Here is a 24382-nt window from a genome sequence, read left to right on the forward strand (position 1 = left end):
GATTAACATCTGGTGAACCTCAGTAAAGCAGTTATACCATATCAGATGAATGTGTTTCACATTTCTTTATGTAATCTCTACAGTACACTAAACAAGAGGAAAAAAACATTTTTCCCCTATTTTCTTTTTTTAAAGGCTTAAATACAAATTAAACCTACAGTATAGGTGCATCTAATGTAACTTACTAGATCCCCACCATCATAAAACTAGAAGCCAGTTAAATTTAATTGACCATTAAAGTAGGCCTATACATATTAAAAGCAAGTTGTTCGATACAAGTGAGTTGCCACTCACTGTTGTACCACTACTGCAGCATAAAAAAAAAAACTATTAAGAGAAATGGTATTAAAATAAAAATTCCGTTAGTTCTGTCTTTTAATTGAATAAATATTGGCAATCCATGTGGGTTAAGCAATATTTAATTTATAATGCAACATTTGCAATGTATCTACATTTTGAATTTGAAAAAGCAAGTGACCATTCAGACCAAATTCCACCATGCTCCCAAAACAGCAGTAGTACATTACACAGGGTGCAGAAAATTTACTAAATCTAATTATATTGGTATTGACTTAAAACTTGGAGTCATGATATGTGCACCTTCATGTCCAAGAGAGATTGCCAATACAGCATTTCTGCACGTGTCAGAGGTTTTTAACATATAGTAAATATAAATCTCTCTACAAATTACTTATTTATCTTTGAGAGCCAGTGATTCATTTACCTAACTCAAGTTCATCCATTTTAACAAACATTAACAAATATTATCTTTGAGAGAATGGGTTTGGGGTATTTTTCACTAGTTCATACAGGAATGTTCTGGGGTAGAAGCCCACTCACTTTTCAGAAATTTGTGGCTGGTGCAGTTTACTGGAGAACTCACAGGTATCTTGGTTTTAGGACTGAACCTTGGTAGTTCTTTACCAAGAAAGAATCTTAAATTTAAGCAGCCATTTTTTTAATTTTTATGGGCACGAATAGGGTAGAATTCATCCTTAAAATCTAATGTCAATGATTGTTTTACTGTACATTTTCACAACTATACTAGATCACAAGATAAATTAGTATTATGACTATACTACTTGATCTTGATGAAAAAAAACTCATTCCTAGTGTTCAAGTTGCCTACTGTTAGGTTGCAGTAATGGGGTTTAGGGAATGCCTAGGGTTAGTGTTTGTACACGGTAAGGGTTAACTGGCCCAAGGTTAAGACTGTATCAAGTTACATTTAAGGTAGTTTAAGGGGGAAATAATCATTTAACTCCTCTGTCCTGAAGCCAAAGCCATGACTCAACTTTCTGTGCTAATGGAGCTCATACTTTATCTCTCTCTCTTCTTAAACTGCTCTTCTATTTTTGGTTCATGAATGATTAAAATCATGCATAAAGCTGCACTAAGTAATTGGTGTATTATAAATATTTTGAGTTCAACACAACATACATACAACCAATGACTAGTAGTAAAGTGTGTGTCACATGCACTGGCTTATCTGGGTCACTGTTACATTCTGCTACATGGTGCCCATTCATTAGTATGCATGTGAGGGGGAAAAGAGTGAAAGAGAGAAAAAAAATGAGAGAAATTTGAGAACAAGTTGGATACCAAATTATTAAATCAAATCACTTTTATTGTCACATCACGTTTCTGGTACACTGGTACAGTACATGTGAGTGAAATTCTTGTGTGCAAGCTACACAAGCAATAGTGGAATACAATTATAGGAATAGATATGCATAAAAATAAATATGCATATGAGTAAGTACAGTAATAGTGTGCAAGTGTATAGTAAAAAAATAATTTGTATTATAATATTACATGTATGCATATGTGTTGATATATATATATATATATATATATATATATCCACACATATCTCCACACATATGCATACATGTAATATACACATACACACACGTTTGTAAGAGTGTGTCTACTATATATGAATGTATAAACAATGTCCGCAATAAATGTTGTGCAAATGGCAATTATGTGCACTATGGAGTGCATTAAGTGTCTTAGTGATTATAAAGTGACAGTGTGAAATTGACAGTGTAGTGTCTGTGAAGACTTATTGGTCACTGTTCAGCAGTCTAAAGGTGTCCCTTAGCCTGCTGGTTCAGGATCGGGTACTGCCGTACCTTCTGCCTGAGGGGAGTAGTTTGACAAGGTTGTGACTGGTGTGACTAGAGTCTTTGATAATCCTCCTCGCTTTCCTCAGGCACAGCTTCCAGTAGATGTCCTGGAGGGAGGGAAGCAGACCTCCAATTATCCTCTCGGCACACCGCACCACTCTCTGCAGAGCTTTGCGGTTGTAGGCGGTGTTGTTGCCATACCAGGCGAGGTTGCCATCCGTGAGGATGCTCTCGATGGCACAGCGGTAAAAGGTCCTGAGGATCTGGGGGCTTATGCCAAATGTCTTCAGTCTCCTGAAAAAGAAGAGTCGCTGTTGCGCCTTCTTCACTGTTTTGTCCATATGAGCTGATCATGTAAGATCCTCTGCAATATGAACACCCAGGAAACGGAAGCTGCTCACTCTCTCCACAGCAGCGCCGTTGATGATGTTGGGGGAGTGTTCACCTCTACCCCTCCGGAAGTCCACTATCAGCTCTTTGGTCTTTTCGACATTGAGGGAGAGATGGTTCTCCTGACACCAATATGTCAGGGCACTGACCTCCTCCCTGTATCCTGCCTTATCACTGTTGGTGATAAGACCCATTACTGTTTTGTCGTCCGCAAACTTGCCCAGTTTGACCATCTGGCGTCTGTCAGACAGGAAGTTGAGGATCCAGCTGCAGAGAGAGCTGCTCAATCCTAGACCTTGTAGTTTCCTGCCCAGCTTCGAGGGAACAATGGTGTTGAATGCAGAGATATAATTTACAAGCAGCATTCTCACATACGTGTCTTTCTTCTTCAGGTGGGTGAGGGCAGTATGTAGAGTCAGGGCTATGGCGTCATCAGTAGACCTGTTGTGGCGGTATGCGAATTGTAGCGAGTCCAGTGAGTACGGCAGTGCAGAGCAGATGAAGTTTCTGACGAGCCTCTCAAAGCATTTGCTTACGATGGGGGTCAGGGCTACTGGTCGCCAGTTGTTCAGCAATGTAATGGTGGAGGATTTGGGTACAGGGACAATGGTGGCCGTTTTAAAGCAGGCTGGTACTACAGACAGAGAGAGGGAGAGGGTGAAGCTGTTCATGAACATTCCAGCCAGCTGAGCCGTGCATGATTAAAGGACACGGCCGGGGATTCCGTCAGGACCAGCAGCATTAAGCGCTTCGCTGCTCCAAGTTAAGCACAAGCCATGGGTTGGGAGCTTATGACAGAGCGACTTGCACTCCTGACACAGACAAAGAATTGACTGACTGACTGATTTGAACTAATATTTAAACTAACACACCTGACATGACAACCATTTGAACAGATTGTATGTAACAATGAACCTCTCATCTGGGCTCCAACTGACTCTCTACTATCGGTAAAGTATCTGGGTCGAAAAAGAGATCAGCTTGGAAGAGGACTTGGATGTTTTGGGTATGTTACTAACCCTAACCTTTCCCTTGTCAATTGTGGAGAGAGATGTTTGGCTTCATGGTCTGGCGAACTGGTTTTGAATGAAATCTATTGATAAAAGACCAGAGGAACTGGAAATAGCCTGCTGAATTCTAAAACAGAGGTTTGAAGTTCAGAGCTCTGTCTCTACAGTAGAGTTAATTATTACACTTACAGAAAGGAAGCTAATTATCAGTTCCTGTTGCTTAATAGAACCACAGGCATCATAAAGACACCACAAAAGGGGTCATATCTTCCAATTTTTTTACACAAGCACAGGTTCTTCTATGCCAATGCCTGACTGTTCATTCATTGTCATTTTTATTGACAAACTGTAGTAACGTCTGTTAGAATTTAAGGGTAAGCACTGTAAGATTTTATAATATTGTAAGACATTAAGGCGGCACGGTGGTGTAGTGGTTAGCACTGTCGCCTTGCACCACCAGGGTCAATTCCTGTCTCTGTGTGCATGGAGTTTGCATGTTATTCCTGTGCTTGGTGGATTTCCTCCGGGTACTCCGGTTTATTTAGGTTAAGTTAGGTTAATTGATGTTCCCAAATTGCCTGTAGGGTGTGAATGTGTGTGTGTGTGTGTGTGTGTGTGTGTGTGTGTGTGTGTGTGTGTGTGTGTGTGCGTGCCCTGTGATGTCCAGGGTGTATCCGGCCTTGTACGCTAAGCCACCTGGTATAGGTTTTAGGTCCCTGTGACCCTGAATACAGGATAAAGTGGTATAGAAGATGACTGCGTGAGGGAGTTTGATGGAGAATCCACAGAACTCTTAAATTAGGAAATAAAGCTTGAACTCTGGAATTGTTGGAGCAACACTGCAGAGAAGTGCCAAATCCCTGGAAAATTTTCCTAAATAAAGTCAGCATTCAATTTTTTTGTCTCAATTTTTATGAGCATGGATGGGCTGATTTTATACTTGCTTGCTAATTTTACTTATTCTGTATTTCTTACCATACCTCTAAAATTTCTCACTTTACATTTTTACAATACTCAATTATATTGATCTTCACTGTTAATTTTAAAAACAAACAATAATTATTAACGTAATACGTTACATTCAACAAGAAACTTTTCGGTTGCGGTAGGTTTACGGAATACCTAAAATAAGGAATGCAAACTCAAAGTCAACTTTGGCCTGACGTTAGCATTCATGCACATTTAGGTTAACTTCAAGTTACGAATTTTGGCTCGGACATGGCCTACAATTCATTCTGAGGTAGTGTAAGGGGGAAATAAGAATCAATAAACTGCTCTCTCCTGAAGCCAGAACCATGACTCACATTTCTGTTCTAATGGAGCTCATGTTTTGTTCTCTCTATTTATTCTTTTTATACTGCTCTTATATCTCTCTGTTTCACAAATGACTGAAATCATCCACAGACTTTCAATAAATATTGTGTGTATTGTAAATCTGTCAAGTTGACCAACACAGCATACATAAGTCCCAGTACTATGAAAAATCTGTGTCACATGCACTGGCTGAGCTGGGTCTCTGTTAAATTCTCCTACATGCTTATGTATTAGCATGCACATGAAGGGAAGAAAGGGTGAAAGTGGTACAGAATGAGAAAGAGGGAACATTTGAGAAAATGTGAGAAAAAGATTTTAAAAAATCAGGTACAAACATAATAAAAAGGCAGAAAATTAATAAACAAACAATGAGAACTAATCAGAGAGATACAGAATCCTCAGGTCAGATGATTATTGAAAAAGATGGGGTTAACTTCTAGACAAGAAGTGTTTATGTTTGATTGACAGGTGAGGGGACAAATGGCTGTAGAGCCCAAAGTATAAAAGGCCAAAGACAGGAGACTGCAGGATAAGTCCAGAGAATAGTTTTCTTATCGTAGCTGATCTTGATACTCTTCTGGTAAGTTTGTGTACATGTGATCTTTCAGGTGGTTTGGGGTTCTGATCAGATGAGACTGTGGTCAGTTTTGTAAAATAAGTCATGAAAATGTAGAGGTTGTAACCACCTTTGCAAATGTAATTTTCACTTAAATGATTGAGTCAATTAGTAACATTTTCAATATTCTGATGTGCATATGTGTACACTTGCATGCTTTTTGTATGATAATGGTTGGCCTTTATCATGGCTTAGTTTTTTTTTTTTTTTTTCAATTTTAACGTTTCTCCACATTTGAGGCAGGTTTTGGGCCTTTTTTTTTAAAATAATTGGTGAACTTAGCTAATTAAGAGTAGTTTCAGCCTCCCTTAAGGTTGAATTTTGAGCAGGGCTTAGCAAAATGTCTCAATATATGTTGCCAACACTGTATAAAAATCAATGTGCTTTATTTAAACACAAAATGAGTAAGGTATATGTACTGCTAGTTTATCATTTGGACCACATGCTGTTATGCTTTGTCTGTAGACAATGTCTGATTGTGAGTTGATTCTGGCCAGCTGGGGAAAAGTGGAGAGCAACCTTGCTGACTATGGAGGAGAAGTTCTTACCCGGTTAGTACCAAATCTCTTCTGAAATCTACATTTTAGCATGTCAATAGTTTACAGTAGAAGCTATTAATGGAGATCACTGCTGGTCATTGCTTTAGTCTAGCCTAGACTGCCATCTTTCTCCTACCTTCTGTTTCCTTAATTCAAGAGCCCCTGCTCCCTCCTCTTTCAGATCTTGTACTTTTGTAAATTTGGCACTAAATTATCAAACCATATAGTCTGTTCACAGAGCACCCTGACACCCAGAAACTCTTCCCCAAGTTTGTGGGGATCCCATGTGGTGAACTGGCTGGAAATGCAGGTGTTGCAGACCATGGCAAAACTGTTCTGACAAAACTGGGTGAGATCCTCAAGGCAAAAGGCTCTAGTGATGTCATCAAGCCACTGGCTACAACCCATGCCAACAAACACAAGATTGCCCTCAACAACTTCAAGGTAACAAACACTTTAATTTACATTTGCTTAAGTTTACTTTGATAAATGCATTACCACAAGTCCTGGTACATTTTTAATAATGCCAAATTGCTCCCTTTCCATCAGCTGATCACTGAGGTCATCATTAAGGTGTTTGGGGAGAAGGGGGTGTGGGACACTGCTACCCAGGATGCTTTCAGAAGTGTGATGGGTGTCGTCGTCAATGAGATCGACTGTGTCTACAAGGAGCTTGGATTCACTGGCTAGATATTTGTCCCCTACAGTGCCGGACATTGCTGGGACGAAGTAAATGGGTGTTTATTCCACCAGTGGGAGTAGACTGTAATCAAGACGCTTGTATTCCTGCAAGTAATGGTTTAACTGTGTAGTGTTGCTTACTTTTAAGTTTAAGCATTAACATGTGGTGAGCCTCAGTAAAGCAGTTCTTGTACCATATCAGATGATTGTGTTGCATGTTTATTTACATAATCACTACAGTACATTTAAAAAAAAAAAATGGTTAATTCCCTTGGTTTCCTTTTTTTTTATAAAGGAAAATAGGCTTGAATACAAATCAAAACCTATAGGTGTGGCTAATGTAACTTACTAGATCCCCACCATCATAAAACAAGTAACCAGTTAAATTAAAATAGCCCTATATATTACTGTAACAAATAACTCCTATTAAGGGAAATAGTGTTGAAATTAGAATTCCTAAAGTTCTGTCTTTTAATTGAATAAATATTCGCAATCCATATGGGTTGGTCAATATTCATTTTCAAATGTAACATTTGAAATGTCATCTACATTTTATGCTGAATTAAAGTAAGCGGTTAACATTCAGACCAAATCCCACAGTGCACTTAAGATAGCAGTAGTGCATTACACAGGGTGCAGAAAATTTTCTAAATCTAATTATACTGACTTTTAAAACTTAGGCATCCTATATGCACCATTTATGTCCGAGAGAGCTTGCCAACACAGCAATTCTGCACTTGTGTGTCAGAGGTTTTTAACACTCTTATCCTACCCCCTGATTCTGTTAACGGCTAGCTATTTTTTTACTTTGATGGTAGCAGGTTTGTTACAATAATGAATATAAATCTAACCACAAATTTATTTATTTTTTTTCTTTTGAGAACCAGTGATTAATTTACCTAACTCAAGTTCATCTATTTTAACGCAAACATTAAAAAAATATATCTTTGAGAGAATGGGTTTGGGGTATTTCTCACTAGTTAATACAGAAATGTTCTGGTGTAGAAGCCCACTCACTTTTCAGAAATTTGTGGCTGGTGCAGTTTACTGGAGAACCCACAGGAATCTTGGTTTTAGGACTGAACCTTGGTAGTTCTTTACCAAGAAAGAATCTTAAATAATTTAAGCAGCCATTGTTTTAATTTTTATGGGCATGAATAGGATGGAATTCGTACTTAAAATCTAATGTCAATGTGTTTTACTGCACATTTTCACAACTATACTAGATCGTAAGAACAAGTAGTATTATGACTATACTACTTGATCTAGATTAAAAAAAAAAAAAACTCATTCCTAGTGTTTAAGTGATGTATTGCGTTCAAAAAGTAATGTTGCCTACTATGAGGTTGGGGTAATGGGGTTTAGGGAATGCCTAGGGTTAGTGTTTGTACACGGTAAGGGTTGACTGGCCCAAGGTTAAGACTGTATCAAGTTACATGTTTTTTGGCAGGATAAAGAGTCATAGCCTAAAATTAATTTTGAGGTAGTGTAAGGTGGAAATAATTATTAAACTGCTCTCTCCTCAAGCCAAAGCCATGACTCAACTTTTTGAGCTAATGGAGCTCATACTTTATCTCTCTCTCTCTCTTCGTAAATTGCTCTCCTATTTCTGTTTCACAAATGATTAAACTCGTGCATAAACCTGCACTAAATAATGGGTGTATTGTAAATATGTTGAGTTGAACACAACATACATACAACCCATGACTAGTAATAAAGTGTGTCTCACATGCACTGGCTGATCCGGGTCACTGTTACATTTTGCTACATGGTGCCCATCCATTAGGATGCACGTTAGGGGGAAAAAGAGTGAAAGTGGTATCGAATGAGAGAAATTTGAGAACAAGTTGGATACCCAATTAATGCAACCACGGGGGGGCGCAATTCAGTGTCTTCTTGTGCCAGTCCCAAGTCTGGATAAATGCAGAGGGTTGTGTCAGGAAGGGCATCCGACGTAAAACATTTGCCAAATCAATGATGCGAATCAAGAATATAATTCCCATACCGGATCGGTCGTGGCCCGGGTTAACAACGACCGCCACTGGTGCTGTTGACCTACAGGGTGCTGGTGGAAATTGGGCTACTGTTGGTCGAAGAAGGAGAGGAGGAAGGCGTGTTCGTAAGCAGAGAGAGGAAAGGCAAGAGTTTAGGAGTGATAGTAGGGACTTTGAATGTTGGGACCATGACAGGGAAGGGAAGAGAGTTAGTTGATATGATGCAGAGAAGAAAGGTGGATATACTGTGTGTACAGGAGACCAGGTGAAAAGGTAGCAAGGCTAGAAGCTTAGGATCAGGGTTCAAATTGTTTTACCATGTTGTGGATAGGAAAAGAAATGGAGTAGGAGTTATTCTGAAAGAGGAGTGTGTAAGGAATGTTCTAGAGGTGAAGAGAGTATCAGATAGGGTGATGAGTCTGAAGCTGGAAATTGAAGGGATAATGTTCAATGTTGTTAGTGGTTATGCCCCACAGGTAGGATGTGAGTTAAAAGAGAAGGAGAAATTCTGGAGTGAGTTAGATGAAGTGATGCAGAGCATCCCCAGAGGTGAAAGAGTGGTGATTGGTGCAGACTTCAATGGACATGTTGGGGAAGGGAACAGAGGTGATGAAAATGTGATGGGCAGGTTTGGTCTTCAGGACAGGAATGTAGAAGGACAGATGGTGGTGGACTTTGCAAAGAGGATGGAAATGGCAGTAGTAAATACTTTCTTCCAGAAGAGGCAGGAACATAGGGTGACATATAAGAGTGGAGGCAGAAGCACTCAGGTCGACTACATCTTGTGTCGACGTTGTAACCTGAAAGAGATCAGTGACTGCAAAGTGTTGGTAGGGGAGAGTGTAGCCAGACAACACAGAATGGTGGTGTGTAAAATAACCCTGGTGGTGAGGAAGGCAAAGAGGACAAAGGCAGAGCAGAGGACAAAGTGGTGGAAGCTGAGAAAGGAAGAATGTTGTGAAGTCTTTAGGGAGGAGTTGAGACAGGCTATGGGTGGTCAGGAGGTGCTTTCAGTTGACTGGACAACTACAGCCAATGTGATCAGGGAGACAGGTAGGAGGGTACTTGGTGTATCATCAGGTAAGGGGAAAGTGGACAAGGAGACTTGGTGGTGGAATGAGGAAGTCCAGGAGTGTATACAGGGAAAGAGGCTAGCTAAGAAGAAGTGGGACACTGAGAGGACTGAAGAGAGTAGACAGGAGTACAGGGAGATGCAGAGTAAGGTGAAGGTAGAGGTGGCAAAGGCCAAACAAAGAGCATATGAGGACTTGTATGCTAGGCTAGACAGTAAGGAGGGAGAGGGGGATCTGTACAGGTTGGCAAGGCAGAGAGATAGAGATGGGAAGGATGTGCAGCAGGTTAGAGTGATTAAAGATAGAGATGGAAATGTACTGACAGATGCCAGGAGGGTGATGGGAAGATGGAAGGAGTACTTTAAGGAGTTGATGAATGAGGAAAACGAAAGAGAACAAAGAGTAGAAGAGGTGACTGTTGTGGAACAGGAAGTAGCAAATATTGGTAGAAGTGAGGTGAGAAGGGCGTTGAAGAGAATGAAGAGTGGAAAGGCTGTTGGTCCTGATGACATACCTGTGGAGGTATGGAAGTGCTTAGGAAAGATGGCAGTAGAGTTTTTGACAAGTTTGTTTAACAAGATCTTGGAGAGTGAGAAGATTCCAGAGGAATGGAGGAGAAGTGTATTGGTGCCAATTTTTAAGAACAAGGGAGATGTGCAAAGCTGTGGCAATTATAGAGGTATAAAGTTAATGAGCCAGGCAATGAAGCTGTGGGAAAGAGTAGTGGAAGCTCGGTTAAGGGCAGAGGTGAGCATTTGTGAGCAGCAATATGGTTTTATGCCTAGAAAGAGTACACTTGTAAAGTGATCCAAGATGGCGCCGGTGAGGTCGGCTGCCGTCACGACTGCTCCGACCAGATTTTCTTTGTTTTTGTTATTTAAGTTAGTTTTTACCGTTTTAAAACCAGTCAAATTACCACCATGGAGTACATTAGTTATGATAGAGACACTCTTGTTTCTATTGGTATACAATGTACTCACAATTCGACGTTTTTAACTCCGGATCCGAGCTGGCCGAGTGAGATCCTGAGGGACAACAAAGGACGCGACGCGAAGCGGCGGCCTCGAGGGAAACGAGCCGGCGTCAGGAACAGGCTGAGAGCCCGTGCACACCGCACACCTCTGCCTAGCATCCTGCTCGCCAACGTCCAGTCACTGGAGAACAAGCTCGATGACCTCAGGGCCAGGATAAAGTTCCAGAGAGACATTCGGGACTGCAATCTCCTCTGCTTCACCGAGACATGGCTGAACCCAGCGGTGCCGGACCACGCCATCCAGCCGGCCGAGTTCTTCTCGGTTCACCGCATGGACAGGACGCGGGACTCGGGGAAGTCAAGGGGAGGCGGCGTGTGTTTAATGGTGAACAGCAGCTGGTGCAACAGCGCGAGCGTTGTTCCTCTCACACGCTTCTGCACACCAAACCTGGAACTACTGTCCATCATGTGTCGTCCTTTTTACCTTCCTCGGGAGTTCACATCGGTCATAATCAGCGCCGTTTATATTCCACCACAAGCGGACACGGACACTGCCTTATGCGAGCTGCATGAGGCACTCACACAACAACAAACACAACACCGGGACGCTGCGCTTATTGTGGCGGGGGACTTTAACAGTGCCAACCTCAAACGCGCAGCGCCAAACTTTTATCAGCACATCACCTGCCCCACCAGGGGCGAAAGGACACTGGATCATTGCTACACCACAGTCAAGGACGGTTACAAGGCACAATCTCGCCCTCCGTTTGGCAAATCCGACCACGCCGCCATCTTCCTCATGCCAAAATACAAACAAAGGCTGAAACAGGAAGTTCCGGTTCAGAGGGAGGTCGCGCGCTGGACGGACCAATCGGTGGCCGCGTTACAGGACGCACTCGATGACGCAGACTGGGACATGTTCAGAAACAGCTCCGATGGTGACGTCAGCGTGTTTACGGAAGCGGTTGTGGGATTCATCGGGAAACTAGCGGATGATACCGTGGAGAAAAAGACTATTAAAACGTTTCCCAACCAGAAGCCGTGGGTGGATAAAACCATCCGCGACGCTCTGAAATCTCGCACCGCTGCCTACAACACGGGACTCGCGTCGGGGGACATGGAACCATACAAGGCTGCGTCATACAGCGTCCGGAAGGCGGTGAAAGAGGCGAAGCAGCGCTACGGGAGAAAACTAGAGTCACAGCTCCAACAGAGTGACTCTAGGAGCCTGTGGCAGGGATTAAGGACAATAACGGATTATAAAGCACCAACATCCGGTATGATAAACGCAGACGTGTCTCTGGCAGATGAGCTGAACACTTTCTATGCTCGCTTCGAGGCTGCAGCTAAAGACGCTAGCGATGCTAATGCTAGCGATGCTAATGCTAGCGGCGTTAATGGCTGCAGACAGGAAGTCACTGCCAGCACCGGAAGCGCGTTCATCATCACCGAGCATGACGTGAGGAGAGCCTTCAAGAGAGTGAACACCAGGAAAGCAGCAGGACCAGACGGCATCTCAGGCCGGATCCTCAGAGCCTGCGCAGACCAGCTAGCACCTGTGTTCACTGAGATATTCAACATCTCTTTATCTCAGTCGGTGATCCCCACATGCTTCAAAGAGTCCATTATTGTTCCAGTCCCAAAGAAACCTCATCCTGCTTCCCTCAATGATTATCGCCCTGTAGCCCTCACTTCAGTAGTGATGAAGTGCTTTGAACGCCTGGTCAGAGACTTCATCATTTCTTCACTACCAGACACACTGGACCCACTACAGTTTGCATACCGTCCAAACCGTTCCACGGACGATGCAATCTCACATCTCCTCCACACATCTCTCACTCACCTGGACACTCGGAGGGGGAATTATGTGAAAATGCTCTTCATCGACTACAGCTCTGCATTTAATACCATAATTCCCTCCACACTCACCACCAAGCTGGAGCACCTGGGACTCAGCTCATCCATGTGTCAGTGGATCTCCAATTTTCTGACTGGCAGACCACAGGCAGTAAGGATGGGCGGCCATGTCTCAGCCTCCATCACTCTCAGTACTGGAGCCCCCCAGGGTTGTGTTCTGAGCCCCCTGCTGTACTCTCTTTACACCTCTGACTGCGTGGCCACTACCAACTCCACCACCGTCATCAAGTTTGCTGACGACACTGTCGTGGTGGGCCTGATCACCAACAACGATGAGACGGCCTACCTGGAGGAGGTTGGAAATCTGGAGAACTGGTGCCAGAGAAACAATCTCCTCCTGAACGTCAGCAAGACAAAGGAGCTGATAGTGGACTTCAGTACAAAGCAGGAGAGGAACTACCAGACCCCCGTCATCAACAGGAGCCCAGTGGAGAGAGTGGACAGCTTCAGATACCTCGGTGTTCACATCACGCAGGACCTGACATGGTCCTGTCACATCAACACCGTGGTAAAAAAGGCCCGGCAGCGTCTGTACCACCTCAGACGCTTGAGAGACTTTAGACTGCCCTCCAAGGTGCTCAGGAATTTCTACTCCTGCACCATAGAGAGCATCCTGACGGGAAACATCACGACCTGGTTCGGGAACAGCACCATGCAGGACAGACGAGCTCTACAGAGGGTGGTGCGATCAGCTGAGCGCATCATCCGCATCGAGCTCCCTGACCTGCACTCAATCTACACCAAGCGGTGCTGGACCAAGGCCAGGAAGGTCGTGAAGGACCTCAGCCATCCCAACAATGGACTGTTTACTCTGTTGCGGTCTGGGAAGCGATTCCGCTCCCTGAGGGCCAACACAGAGAGACTGAGGAGGAGCTTCTTCCCGCAGGCGATAAGGTCTCTCAACCACACCACTAGGCATAACTAACACAATATTTTCACAATTCTCAAAATCAACCAATCAATCTTTATACATCAATGGACAATATGGACAACTCCACGCACATCACATCTACACTACATGTTCACGTTTACATTCTGGACCATTACACAAAGTCACTTTAATAACTATTGCACAGAGTCACTTTTTCTATGCATACTTGCACAAAATTATAGTTCTATGCATACAATATATTTCTATTTTCATGTTCTATTTTTTTCTAGTTAAATTTTTATTTAAATTTAAATTTTTTATCATATTTCGTCTATTGATATTTATTACTTATAAGTTTTAATTCTCTTTTTAAGGTCACTGGCGGTCGTGTAAGCATTTCACTACATTTCGTACTGTGTATGACTGTGTATGTGACAAATAAAATTTGAATTTGAATTTGAATTTGATCAGATGCAGTATTTGCTTTGAGGATGCTGGCGGAGAAGTACAGAGAAGGTAACAGGGAGTTGCATTGTGTCTTTTTAGATTTAGAAAAAGCGTATGACAGGGTGCCAAGAGAGGAGCTGTGGTATTGCATTGGGTCTGCATCAAGGATCGCTCTAAGCCCCTTTTTGTTTGCTCTGGTGATGGACAGGATGACAGATGAGGTAAGACAGGAGTCCCCATGGACTATGATGTTTGCAGATGACATTGTGCTCTGTAGCGAGAGCAGGGAACAGGTGGAGGAAAATTTGGAGAGGTGGAGGTATGCTCTGGAAAGCAGAGGAATGAAGGTTAGCCGCAGCAAGACGGAATACATGTGTGTAAATGAGAGGGACCCAGGAGGATTGGTGAGGCTACAGGGAGCAGAGGTAAAGAAGGTGCAGGATTTTAAGTACTTGGGGTCAACGGTCCAGAGCAACGGAGAGTGTGGAAAGGAGGTGAAGAGGCGGGTACAGGCAGGTTGGAATGGGTGGAGAAAAGTGTCAGGTGTGTTGTGCGATAAAAGAGTATCAGCGAGAATGAAAGGAAAGGTGTACAGGACAGTGGTGAGACCAGTGATGCTCTACGGCTTAGAGACAGTGGCGCTGAAGAAAAGACAGGAGGCAGAGTTGGAGGTAGCAGAGCTGAAGATGTTGAGGTTCTCCTTGGGAGTGACAAGGATGGATAGGATTAAGAATGAGTTTATCAGAGGGACAACCCACATTAGATATTTTGGAGATAAAGTCAGAGAGGCCAGATTGAGGTGGTTTGGGCATGTTCAGAGGAGAGATTGTGAATATATCGGTAGAAGGTTGCTGAGGCTGGAACTGCCAGGCAGGAGGTCTAGAGGAAGACCAAAGAGGAGATTTATGGATGCAGTGAGAGAGGACATGAAGTTAGTTGGTGTGAGAGAAGAGGATGCAGAGGATAGGGTTAGATGGAGGCAGATGATTCGCTGTGGCGACCCCTGAAAGGGAACAGCCGAAAGACAAAGAAGAAGAAGTTGGATACCCAATTATGCAGTGTTGAGCACTCCACTCCTCCGAATTAAGCACAAGCCATGGGTTGGGAGCTCATGACAGAGCAACATGCTTCAACTGACTCTCTACTTTAAGTATCTGGGTTGAAAAAGAGATCAGCTTGGAAGAGGACTTGGATGTTTTGGACACTGATATTTCCTCACATTCCCTCCTTCCCTAGTCAGACTCATTTAGTCTTTTACTCTTCCCTTGTCAATTGTGGAGAGAGATGTTTGGCTTCATGGTCTGGGGAACTGGTTTTGAATGGAATATATTGCTAAGAGACCAGAAGGACTGGAGATGGCCTGCTGAATTCTTAAACAGAGATTTGGAGTTCAGGGCTCGGTCTCTACAATTTTTTTTTCCACTTACAGAGAGGAAGTTTATTATCAGTTCCTGTCGCTTAATAGAACCACAGGCATCATGAAGACACCACAAAAGGAGTCATATCTTCTCATTTTTTACACAAGCACAGGGTTTTGATTAGCTATTTTTTTTTTATTTGATTTTGTAAATCTCTTCTATGCCAATGCCTGACTGTTCATTCATTGTCATTTTTATTGACAAACTGTAGTAAAATCTGATAAAATTTATGGGGGCACTGTAATATTTTCTGTAATATTTCATAATATTGTAACACATTAAGGCAGCACAGTGGTGTAGTGGTTAGCACTGTCGCCTTGCACCTTCAAGGTCCGGGTTTGATTTTAGGCCAGTCTTGATTCCTGTCTCTGTGTGCATGGAGTTTGTATGTTCTCCTTGTGTGTCCTGCAATGGATTGACACACTGTCTTGGGATAGGCTTTAGGTCCCTGCAACCCTGAATACAGGATAAAGCGGTATAAAAGATGAGTGAGTGAGTGAGTGAGTGAGTGAGTGTAATCTAATAAGAAGATTCCTGTGCCCTGACAACAGACCCCTCACTGTGCTTTCTTATGCCTTCTGTAACACCTTCTATACGCTGTATCCAGATAAGTATACATAATTTAAATGTCTTTGCTGAGAATAAACAGAGATCTTCAGACATCATGTCTGAGTGTGTGTGTTTGTCTCTCCCGGTCGATCAGGCCTGGTCGAGTAAGTGTATCAAGCTGCAGCAGACACAACAAGCTAAAACTCTTCTTCTCTGAGCTTAACCACACTTCTTCTTCATTTAAACCTAACACCTGCACAGTCACCAGATCTAAATATTATTTAGCCACTTTGGGATGTTTTAGCGGAGTGAGTCAAGAAACCTTTTCCTCCACCAGCATCACATAGTGAATTGACCACTATTCTGCAAGAAGAATGCCTCAAAGTCCATCTGGCCACTGTGCAGGACTTGTATCTGTTATTCCCAAGATGAACCGATGCTGTATTGGCCACAAAAGGAGGCCCTACACCATACTAATGAATTATGGTGGTCTAAAACCTGGCATTTCCATTTCATTGTCCAACCCCTGTATATATAAAAAGGGTGGTGTGGGCCGACACATAAAATTAATGATAAACGAATCAAAGAGTACAGAACTTAAACACAAATGTACAAAAAAAAAACACAGTTAGTTTACACACATGACTTCAATTTACATAGAAATAATCATGTTATCAATTGTTTAACAAATGCTATAGCAACAGTCCAAGCATTAACTGTAGCTTTATGAAATCTGGCTGTGGTACATTCCAAAATTAAAATGTTTAAAAATTAGAAATGCCATACAGATGGCAAGTGGGTGTCAGCTTCAAACCAACTTTTCAAAGTAGTCTTTTTCGCGGCAGTCTTCTATCCCTTCGGAGTCGGAGTTACCGCTGGCGGGTACACCTGCTTTTTTTTCTACTAACCGTGAAAAGAACTTAAAATGCTTTGCCATGTTTTATCATACACATAAGTGTAGTACATCATTTGAATCTGTAAAGGGTCTCGTTTTATTTAAACAGAATTAATAAATATATCATATCTTTTAAATGATGCAAATCTTATTGACAACAAACATTGTCAGTTTATCTAATCCGTGTGAAACCAAGAAGAGGCACAGAATTTCTGTCACACTTCCTTATCTGATAATGACCTGCTGCAGGACATGCCCACACACTATTCACAGGGAAAACAGTCTGTGTACTCTATGTAAATGGCCATGACCACGGACATCGGCAGGAAAACACACAGTTTACACTCAGATTCAGTGCGTTTTCTATGGAAATAAAATAGTTTCATTAATAATTTACAAAAAAACCCCACAATATTCACAAGCGTGATACCCAATTCCTGTCCACGAAAAAAAATATTTATTCACAAAACACATCTCACGTGCACCATTCAACCAATCACAGCCCTCCAGGATCGCAGCACTCAAGTACTTCAGCTTTACACACATTTTGCGCAATCTGAGTTAATTACAACGAAAATAAGGTTTTACTTACTTAAACCAATAACAGGATGCGCGTGTAAGCTATTACTTTATTTCATAATGTTTCATTAATGAACATCGCAGAAAATAACACAGCTAACCACTTTATCATCTTTATAAACACTTCACCCTCATTACATCTTTGACAGTCAGGTTACAGTTTTTAATTTGGAGAATAGATGATTCTATGGGTCACAGGGGTTTCTGATATATCTGAATGCCACCAGATTTTGCTTTTTAACAGCTTAAATGTGTATAACAAAATGGATTACAGCTGCACGATTTTAAATTTGCTTTGGTGCTGTCACTGAGTCAGAAAGTGGTTGTAATTTATAGGTATTATTAAACAGCTTCACTAACAGTCTCTTCAATCACCATTATTTCTTACAATATGATTTCCTTACAATAATTCAAATTATCAGAGGTACTGGGATAAAAGTTTGTATTTCTGATATAAACACTAATGTCTATAATACACACCAAAATAGAGTTTTTGAAAATTTAAAACATTTTGAAAGTAACTTTAGTTTTAAATAAAGGTCGTTTCAATTATATCAGGAGGTGGCGAAAAGTGTTTGCCAAAAATGTACCTCATTCATTCATTTAAAAGATTAATTAAAAATGTTAATTTATGCAGTACATAAAGCCTTGAGTCTTGTGGGAGAATTATGTTTATTGTAAAGAATCAAAAATTATGGCTCTCAGTTTATCCATTCATGCAGCTTAGAGTGAATTATCAATAATTATAAAAAAACTACTATATACTGTAGTATTTTTTATATATTTATATTTGTCTGATCCACTGATGCTGCATGAGTTTTTTTTTTTTTTTGAAAGGGCAGTCATAACGTCTTCTGAAATATGTATCATTTCAGTGGCGGACTGGCCACCAGGAGCAGCGTTTTCCCGGGGGGACGCTGGTCAATGTGGCCGGCCCAGTTAGTAAGTAAATTTATTTTGAAAATGATGGAAACCACAATATTGCATCTTGTTTTTACGCAGATAGATGAGTGCGTTGATCGTATGGTTGTTGCCGACAAAGAGCATCACGTGTTTTGTAATGGCCACTACTATGTTCTATACCACATTATGCATGTACAGTATGTTGCCCTTTAAAAGCTGCTACGAAGTGCGCGCTGCGGAGGTGTGCACGTGAGAAGGAGAGAATGGAGTAGGAGCCCCCCGAAATGCTATATTGTTTTTTTTTTTTTCTTTTACTGTATGTTTTGTATTATAATTTTGTGATGCTGAAAGGTTTTGTGCTGAACGCTATTGTTGGCTCTGAGCTCTTTTTTTCCCGGCTATCCGGCCCAAAGCGGCACAGTTTGTGTCCATGTGAACGTATTGTAATCATATTCCATTGTATGTTCTAAAACCACGCCCCCTTTCACTCTTAATTTACAGAGGGAGAGATACAGTATGGATCCTTTTTCAATACAGCAAAGAATGAATAATTTCCATGGATGAAAATCGAAAAAAAAAGGGGGGTCCTGAAAATTTACGCGACAAGAAACAAAAGCTTTAAAAGCAGATGCTGTGAAATTCTTCAAATTAACAGATTATTCTTTTAACGTAAGGAGAAATTGCAGTTCCGCAGGCTCTGACAGCTCTAACATTACGGTCAGGGACAGTGAGTCTGGATCCAGCAGCTTTAGGGTCAGTGATGATAATGACCAGCACCTCTCCCCTTCTGTACCCGAGCCAAGTGAAAATCAATTGAACAGATAAACTGCAATAAAATCAGAGGCAGCATTAGATCAGGCTAGTAAACTAGTTACTCATTTTAATTATTATTGTAGACAATATAAATTCATAATAATGCTGAGAAAATATTATTTTTTAATTAATATTTACTACAATAATAGTTACTAGCATGACCTGATGCTGCTACTGATTTTATTCCAGATGACGTGTTCAGTTTGATTGGCATCATTTTCACCCAGAAAGATCAGGGGAGAGGTGTTGGTCACATTTCACATCAGAATTACAGCATTATTCATGATCATTTACGCCTCCTCGCATATGGCCTTTCTAAACAAAAAGTGTCTTTAAATAAATGTACTGTTTTCTGTGAATGCGTGAGCGAGATGATCATTTTAAAGTAAAATATCTACACTACAAGATCCAGGTCACAAAAGTCTTGTACACAAATGGTATAAATGTGTTTTGTGGTCTTATTTCAGTGACTTATTTTTGGTTGTTTTCAACAATCATGCATAACTGGTTTTTTTTTCTCCAATATACAAGCTTGTACATACATGCTGCTCACAGATTACTGTAGCCCAGTTTGAGCTGAATACAGTGTAATCAGACTTTAGCCATTTATATGTTTATAAGTAACTGATAATACACAAATGTCAAGACATGTCAGAACCTCTTCAGGGTCTCAAAACACCTTCAGACTCCTAAGGGTTTTAATATTCTTTTTTTTTTTGCTGTAAACCAAGAGTGATGTGACTCTTTGCATAAACTTATTGTAATTGTGAATAACAGCCTTTGACACTTATGAAATGCTTATAGTTATTATTCAGTATATCATAGTACATCTGGCAAAAATATCTAACAATACTGAAGCAGCAGACTTTGTAAAAATATGTGCGGCACTCTCAAATCATTTGACCACAGCTGTAGGTGGGTCCAAACTAACTAATCCTAGACAAAAATAAAAATGTATGTTCCATGGATTGTCTTTTTTTTTTTTTAAGCCTGATGGAATTAATTGTTTACTGTTTTGTAATGTGAGTTTTATTTATTTATTTTTTATTTAAATTACCATCAGAGTTGACTTTTCCTTGTAAAAGTGATGTAGGATCTCAAGCATATTGCAAGAAATTGGAGGAAAATGCAAAAACACTCCAAAAGGGATAGAACTCACCCATGCATCACAAACAAATTTGCAGCAGAATGAGTTTAATGGAGGGCGGCCCGGTGGTATAGTGGTTAGCACTGTTGCCTTGCACCTCCAGGGTTCAGGCTCGAACCTGTCTCTATGTGCATGGAGTTTGCTTGTGCTCCTCGTGCTTTGCCAGTTTCCTCTGGGTACTCTGGTTTTCTTCCGAAAACTAAATTCTGGAGTGTTTTTGCATAAAATTTGAATTTGAAATTTGAATTTGATTTCTCCCACAGTCCAAAGACCTGCAGATTAGGCTGATTGCCATTCCCAAATTGAGGGTAGTGTGTATGAGTGTATGTGTGTACCTTGTGATGAACTGGCACCCTGCCTAAATTTCCTAAATTGAATCAGCATTCATTTTTGTCTTAATTTTTATAAGCATGAATGGGCTGATTTTATACTTGCTTTAAACCTGCTAATTTTACTTATTCTATATTTCTTACCATACCTGCAACATTTCTTACTTTACATTTTCACAATACTCGATTATATTGATCTTCACTGTTAATTTTAAAAACAAACAATCCTTATCATTCAAGTGATACATTAGATTCAACAAGAAACTTTTAGGTTGGGGTAGGTTTATGGAATGCCTAAAATAAGGCATGCAGACTCAAAGTCAACTTTGGCCTGACGTTAGCATTCATGCACATTTAGGTTAACTTCAAGTTACTCATTTTGGTCAGGACATGGCCTACAATTCATTTTGAGGTAGTGTAAGGGGGAAATAACACATTTCTGTTCTAATGGAGCTCATGCTTTGTTTTCTTTATTTGTTCTTTTTATACTGCTCTCCTATCTCTCAGCATACATAAGTTCCAGTACTATAAAAAATCTGTGTCACATGCACTGGCTGAGCTGGGTCTCTGTTAAATTCTCCTGCATGGTGCTTAGCATGCACATGAAGGGAAGGAAGAGTGTAAGTTGTACAGAATGAGAAACAGGGAACATTAAAGAAAATATAGAAAAGAGATAAAAAAGAATCAGGTAAAAAAGTAATAAATGGCAATAAGCTTATAAACAAACAATGAGAACTAATCAGAAAGATACAAAATCCTCAGGTCAGATGAGTATTGAAAAAGATGGGGTTAACTTCTAGACAAGAAGTGTTTATGTTTGATTGACAGGTGAGGGGACAAATGGCTGTAGGTCCCAAAGTATAAAAGGCCAAAAACAGGAGACTAGTCACGCGTTTTCTTATCTTAGCTGATCGCCACTTCTGGTAAGTTTGTGTACATGTGATCTTTCAGGTGGTTTGGGGTTCTGATCAGATGAGACTGTGGTCAGTTTTGTAAAATAAGTCATGAAAATGTAGAGGTTGTAATCACCTTTGCAAATGTAATTTTCCCTTTAATGATTGAGGCAATTAGTAACATTTTTAATATTCTAATGTGCATATGTGTACACTTGTATGCATTTTGTATGATGAAAGTTGGCCTTTATCATGGCTTTGGTAATTGGTTCACTTAGCTAAGAGTAGTTTCAGTAGTTCCTTAAGGTTAAATTTTGAGCCAGTCTGAGAAAAATGTCTCGGAATATCTGTTGCCAATACTGTATAGAAATCAATGTGCTTTATTTGAACACAAAATGAGTATGAGGTATGTGTACTACTAGTTTGTCATTCAGACCACATGCTGTTTTGCTTTGTCTGTAGACAATGTCTGACTGTGAGTTAATTCTGGCCAGCTGGGGAAAAGTGGAGAGCAACCTTGCTGGCTATGGAGGAGAAGTTCTCACCCGGTTAGTACCAAATCTCTCTTCTGAAAACTAAATTCTACTATTTTGATAGTTTACAGTAGATGCCATTAATGGAGATCACTGCTGTTTCTTGCTTTAGTCTGAAGAAGACATAATTGTTACAAGCAGTAACTTTGTTTTGTAACCAGTTTTCCATTTGCTTTAATATCTGAGGAAAGGGGTGAGGACATGGACAATAGCAACTATTTTCCCCTTCTAATTGGTCTTCAAGGGAACCAGAAATGAGAGCCTAGACTGCCATCTTCTGCCTTGTTTCCTTACTTCATGTGCTTTTGTAAATTTGGCACTAAATTATCAAACCATATAGTCTGTTCACAGAGCACCCTGACACCCAGAAACTCTTCCCCAAGTTTGTGGGGATCCCATGTGGTGAACTGGCTGGAAATGCAGGTGTTGCAGACCATGGCAAAACTGTTCTGACAAAACTTGGTGAGATCCTCAAGGCAAAAGGCTCTAGTGATGTCATCAAGCCACTGGCTACAACCCATGCCAACAAACATAAGATTGCCCTCAACAACTTCAAGGTAACAAACACTTCAATTTACATTTGCTTAAGTTTACTTTGGTACATGAATTACTACCAGTTCTGGTACGTTTTTAATAACACCAATTGCTCCCTTTCCATCAGCTGATCACTGAGGTCATCATTAAGGTGTTTGGGGAGAAGGGTGTGTGGGACACAGCTACCCAGGATGCTTTCAGAAGTGTGATGGGTGTCATCGTCAATGAGATCGACTGCGTCTACAAGGAGCTTGGATTCACTGGCTAGATATTTGTCCCCTACAGTGCCGGACATTGCTGGGACAAAGTAAATGGATGTTTATTCTGCAAGTGGGAGTAGACTGTAAACAAGACACTTGTATTCCTGCAAGTAATGGCTTGAAACTAGGCTCAACTGCATAGTGTTGAGCTTAGTTTCAAGTGTTGTAAGCAATAACATGTGGTGAGTCAAAGTAAAGCATTTCTTATGCAAAACATTCATCTGATCTGGTATTTCTTTACATAATCACTACAGAACACTTGTTGTACCAATACTGTAACATGAAATGAATATCCCTCATTTTGGGAAATGGTGTTAAAATAAGAATCCCTAAAGTTCTGTCTTTTAATTGAATAAATATTGGCAATCTGTATGGGTTAATCAATAATGCAACTTCAAAGGGGCGCAATCCAGTGTCTTCTTGTGCCAGTCCTCAGTCTGGATAAATGCAGAGGGTTGTGTCAGGAAGGACATCCAATGTAAAACATTTGCCAAATCAATTATGTGATTCACAAATATAATTCCCATACCGGCTCGGTCGTGGCCCGAGTTAACAATGACCGCCACTGGTGCTGTTGACTTACAGGGTGCCGATAGAAATTGGGCTAGTGTTGGTTGAAAGAAAGGAGGGTGTGTTTGAAAGCAGAGAGAAAAGGCAAGAGTTTAGAATTGATAGTAGCGACTTTAAATGTTGGTACCATGACAGGTAAGGGAAGAGAGTTGGTTGATATAATGCAGAGAAGGAAGGTGGATATACTGTGTGTCCAGGAAACCAGGTGGAAAGGTGGCAAGGCCAGAAGCTTAGGGTCAGGGTTCAAATTGTTTTACCATGGTGTGGATAGGAAAAGAAATGGAGTAGGAGTTATTCTGGAAGAGGAGTTTGTAAGTAATGTTCCAGAGGTGAGGAGAGTATCAGATAGGATGAGTCTGAAGCTAGAAATTAAAGGGTTGTTGTTCAATATTGTTAGTGGTTATGCCCCACAGTTAGGATGAGAAAAGAGAAGGAGAAATTCTGGAGTGAGTTAGATGAAGTGATTCAGAGCATCCCCAGAGGTGAGAGAGTGGTGATTGGTGCAGATTTCACTGGACATGTTGAAGGGAACAGGGGTGATGAAAATGTGATGGGCACGTTTGGTCTTCAGGACAGGAATAAAGGACAGATGGTGGTGGACTTTGCAAAGAGGATGGAGATGGCAGTAGTAAATACTTTCTTTCAGAAGAGGCAGGAACATAGGGTGACATAAGTGGGAGCAGAAGCACTCAGGTGGACTACATCTTGTGTTGACGTTGTAATCTGAAAGAGATCAGTGACTGCAAAGTGTTGGTAGGGAAGAGTGTAGCCAGACAACATAAAATGGTGTTTAAAATAAAAGTGAGGAAGGTGAAGAGGACAAAGGCAGAGCAGAGGACAAAGTGGTGGAGAATGTTGTGTAGTCTTTAGGGAGGACAACTACAGCCAATGTGATCCGGGAGACAGGTAGGAGGGTACTTGGTGTATCATCAGGTAAGGGAAAAGTGGACAAGGAGACTTGGTGGTGGAATGAGGAAGTCCAGGAGTGTATACAGGGAAAGA

General features: G+C 41.1%; 2 protein-coding genes across 2 annotated transcripts; both read left to right on the forward strand.

The window, feature by feature from the left end:
- The first annotated feature begins 5380 nt into the window (after positions 1-5380).
- On the forward strand, positions 5381-6880 carry LOC128506515 (myoglobin-like). Its single transcript, XM_053477016.1, has 4 exons — positions 5381-5426; positions 5928-6013; positions 6229-6445; positions 6551-6880. Exons 2-4 carry the CDS (start codon positions 5931-5933, stop codon positions 6689-6691), a joined length of 441 nt encoding a protein of 146 aa, XP_053332991.1. The 5' UTR covers positions 5381-5426; positions 5928-5930; the 3' UTR covers positions 6692-6880.
- Positions 6881-21948: 15068 nt separating this feature from the next.
- On the forward strand, positions 21949-23022 carry LOC128506519 (myoglobin-like). Its single transcript, XM_053477028.1, has 3 exons — positions 21949-22031; positions 22357-22573; positions 22678-23022. Exons 1-3 carry the CDS (start codon positions 21949-21951, stop codon positions 22816-22818), a joined length of 441 nt encoding a protein of 146 aa, XP_053333003.1. The 3' UTR covers positions 22819-23022.
- Positions 23023-24382: the final 1360 nt, after the last annotated feature.

This window comes from Clarias gariepinus, chromosome 18 (genome assembly GCF_024256425.1).
Source record: "Clarias gariepinus isolate MV-2021 ecotype Netherlands chromosome 18, CGAR_prim_01v2, whole genome shotgun sequence".
NCBI lineage: Eukaryota > Metazoa > Chordata > Actinopteri > Siluriformes > Clariidae > Clarias > Clarias gariepinus.

What these genes read in the sequence shown, in the direction of transcription:
- LOC128506515 (XM_053477016.1), top strand. Translation starts at nt 5,931, where the DNA reads ATGTCTGATTGTGAGTTGATTCTGGCCAGCTGGGGAAAAGTGGAGAGC. An exon ending in GGAGGAGAAGTTCTTACCCG is followed by an intron (nt 6,014 to 6,228) that starts GTTAGTACCAAA and finishes CAAACCATATAG; the next exon opens with TCTGTTCACAGAGCACCCTG. An exon ending in TTGCCCTCAACAACTTCAAG is followed by an intron (nt 6,446 to 6,550) that starts GTAACAAACACT and finishes CCTTTCCATCAG; the next exon opens with CTGATCACTGAGGTCATCAT.
- LOC128506519 (XM_053477028.1), top strand. Translation starts at nt 21,949, where the DNA reads ATGTCTGACTGTGAGTTAATTCTGGCCAGCTGGGGAAAAGTGGAGAGC. An exon ending in GGAGGAGAAGTTCTCACCCG is followed by an intron (nt 22,032 to 22,356) that starts GTTAGTACCAAA and finishes CAAACCATATAG; the next exon opens with TCTGTTCACAGAGCACCCTG. An exon ending in TTGCCCTCAACAACTTCAAG is followed by an intron (nt 22,574 to 22,677) that starts GTAACAAACACT and finishes CCTTTCCATCAG; the next exon opens with CTGATCACTGAGGTCATCAT.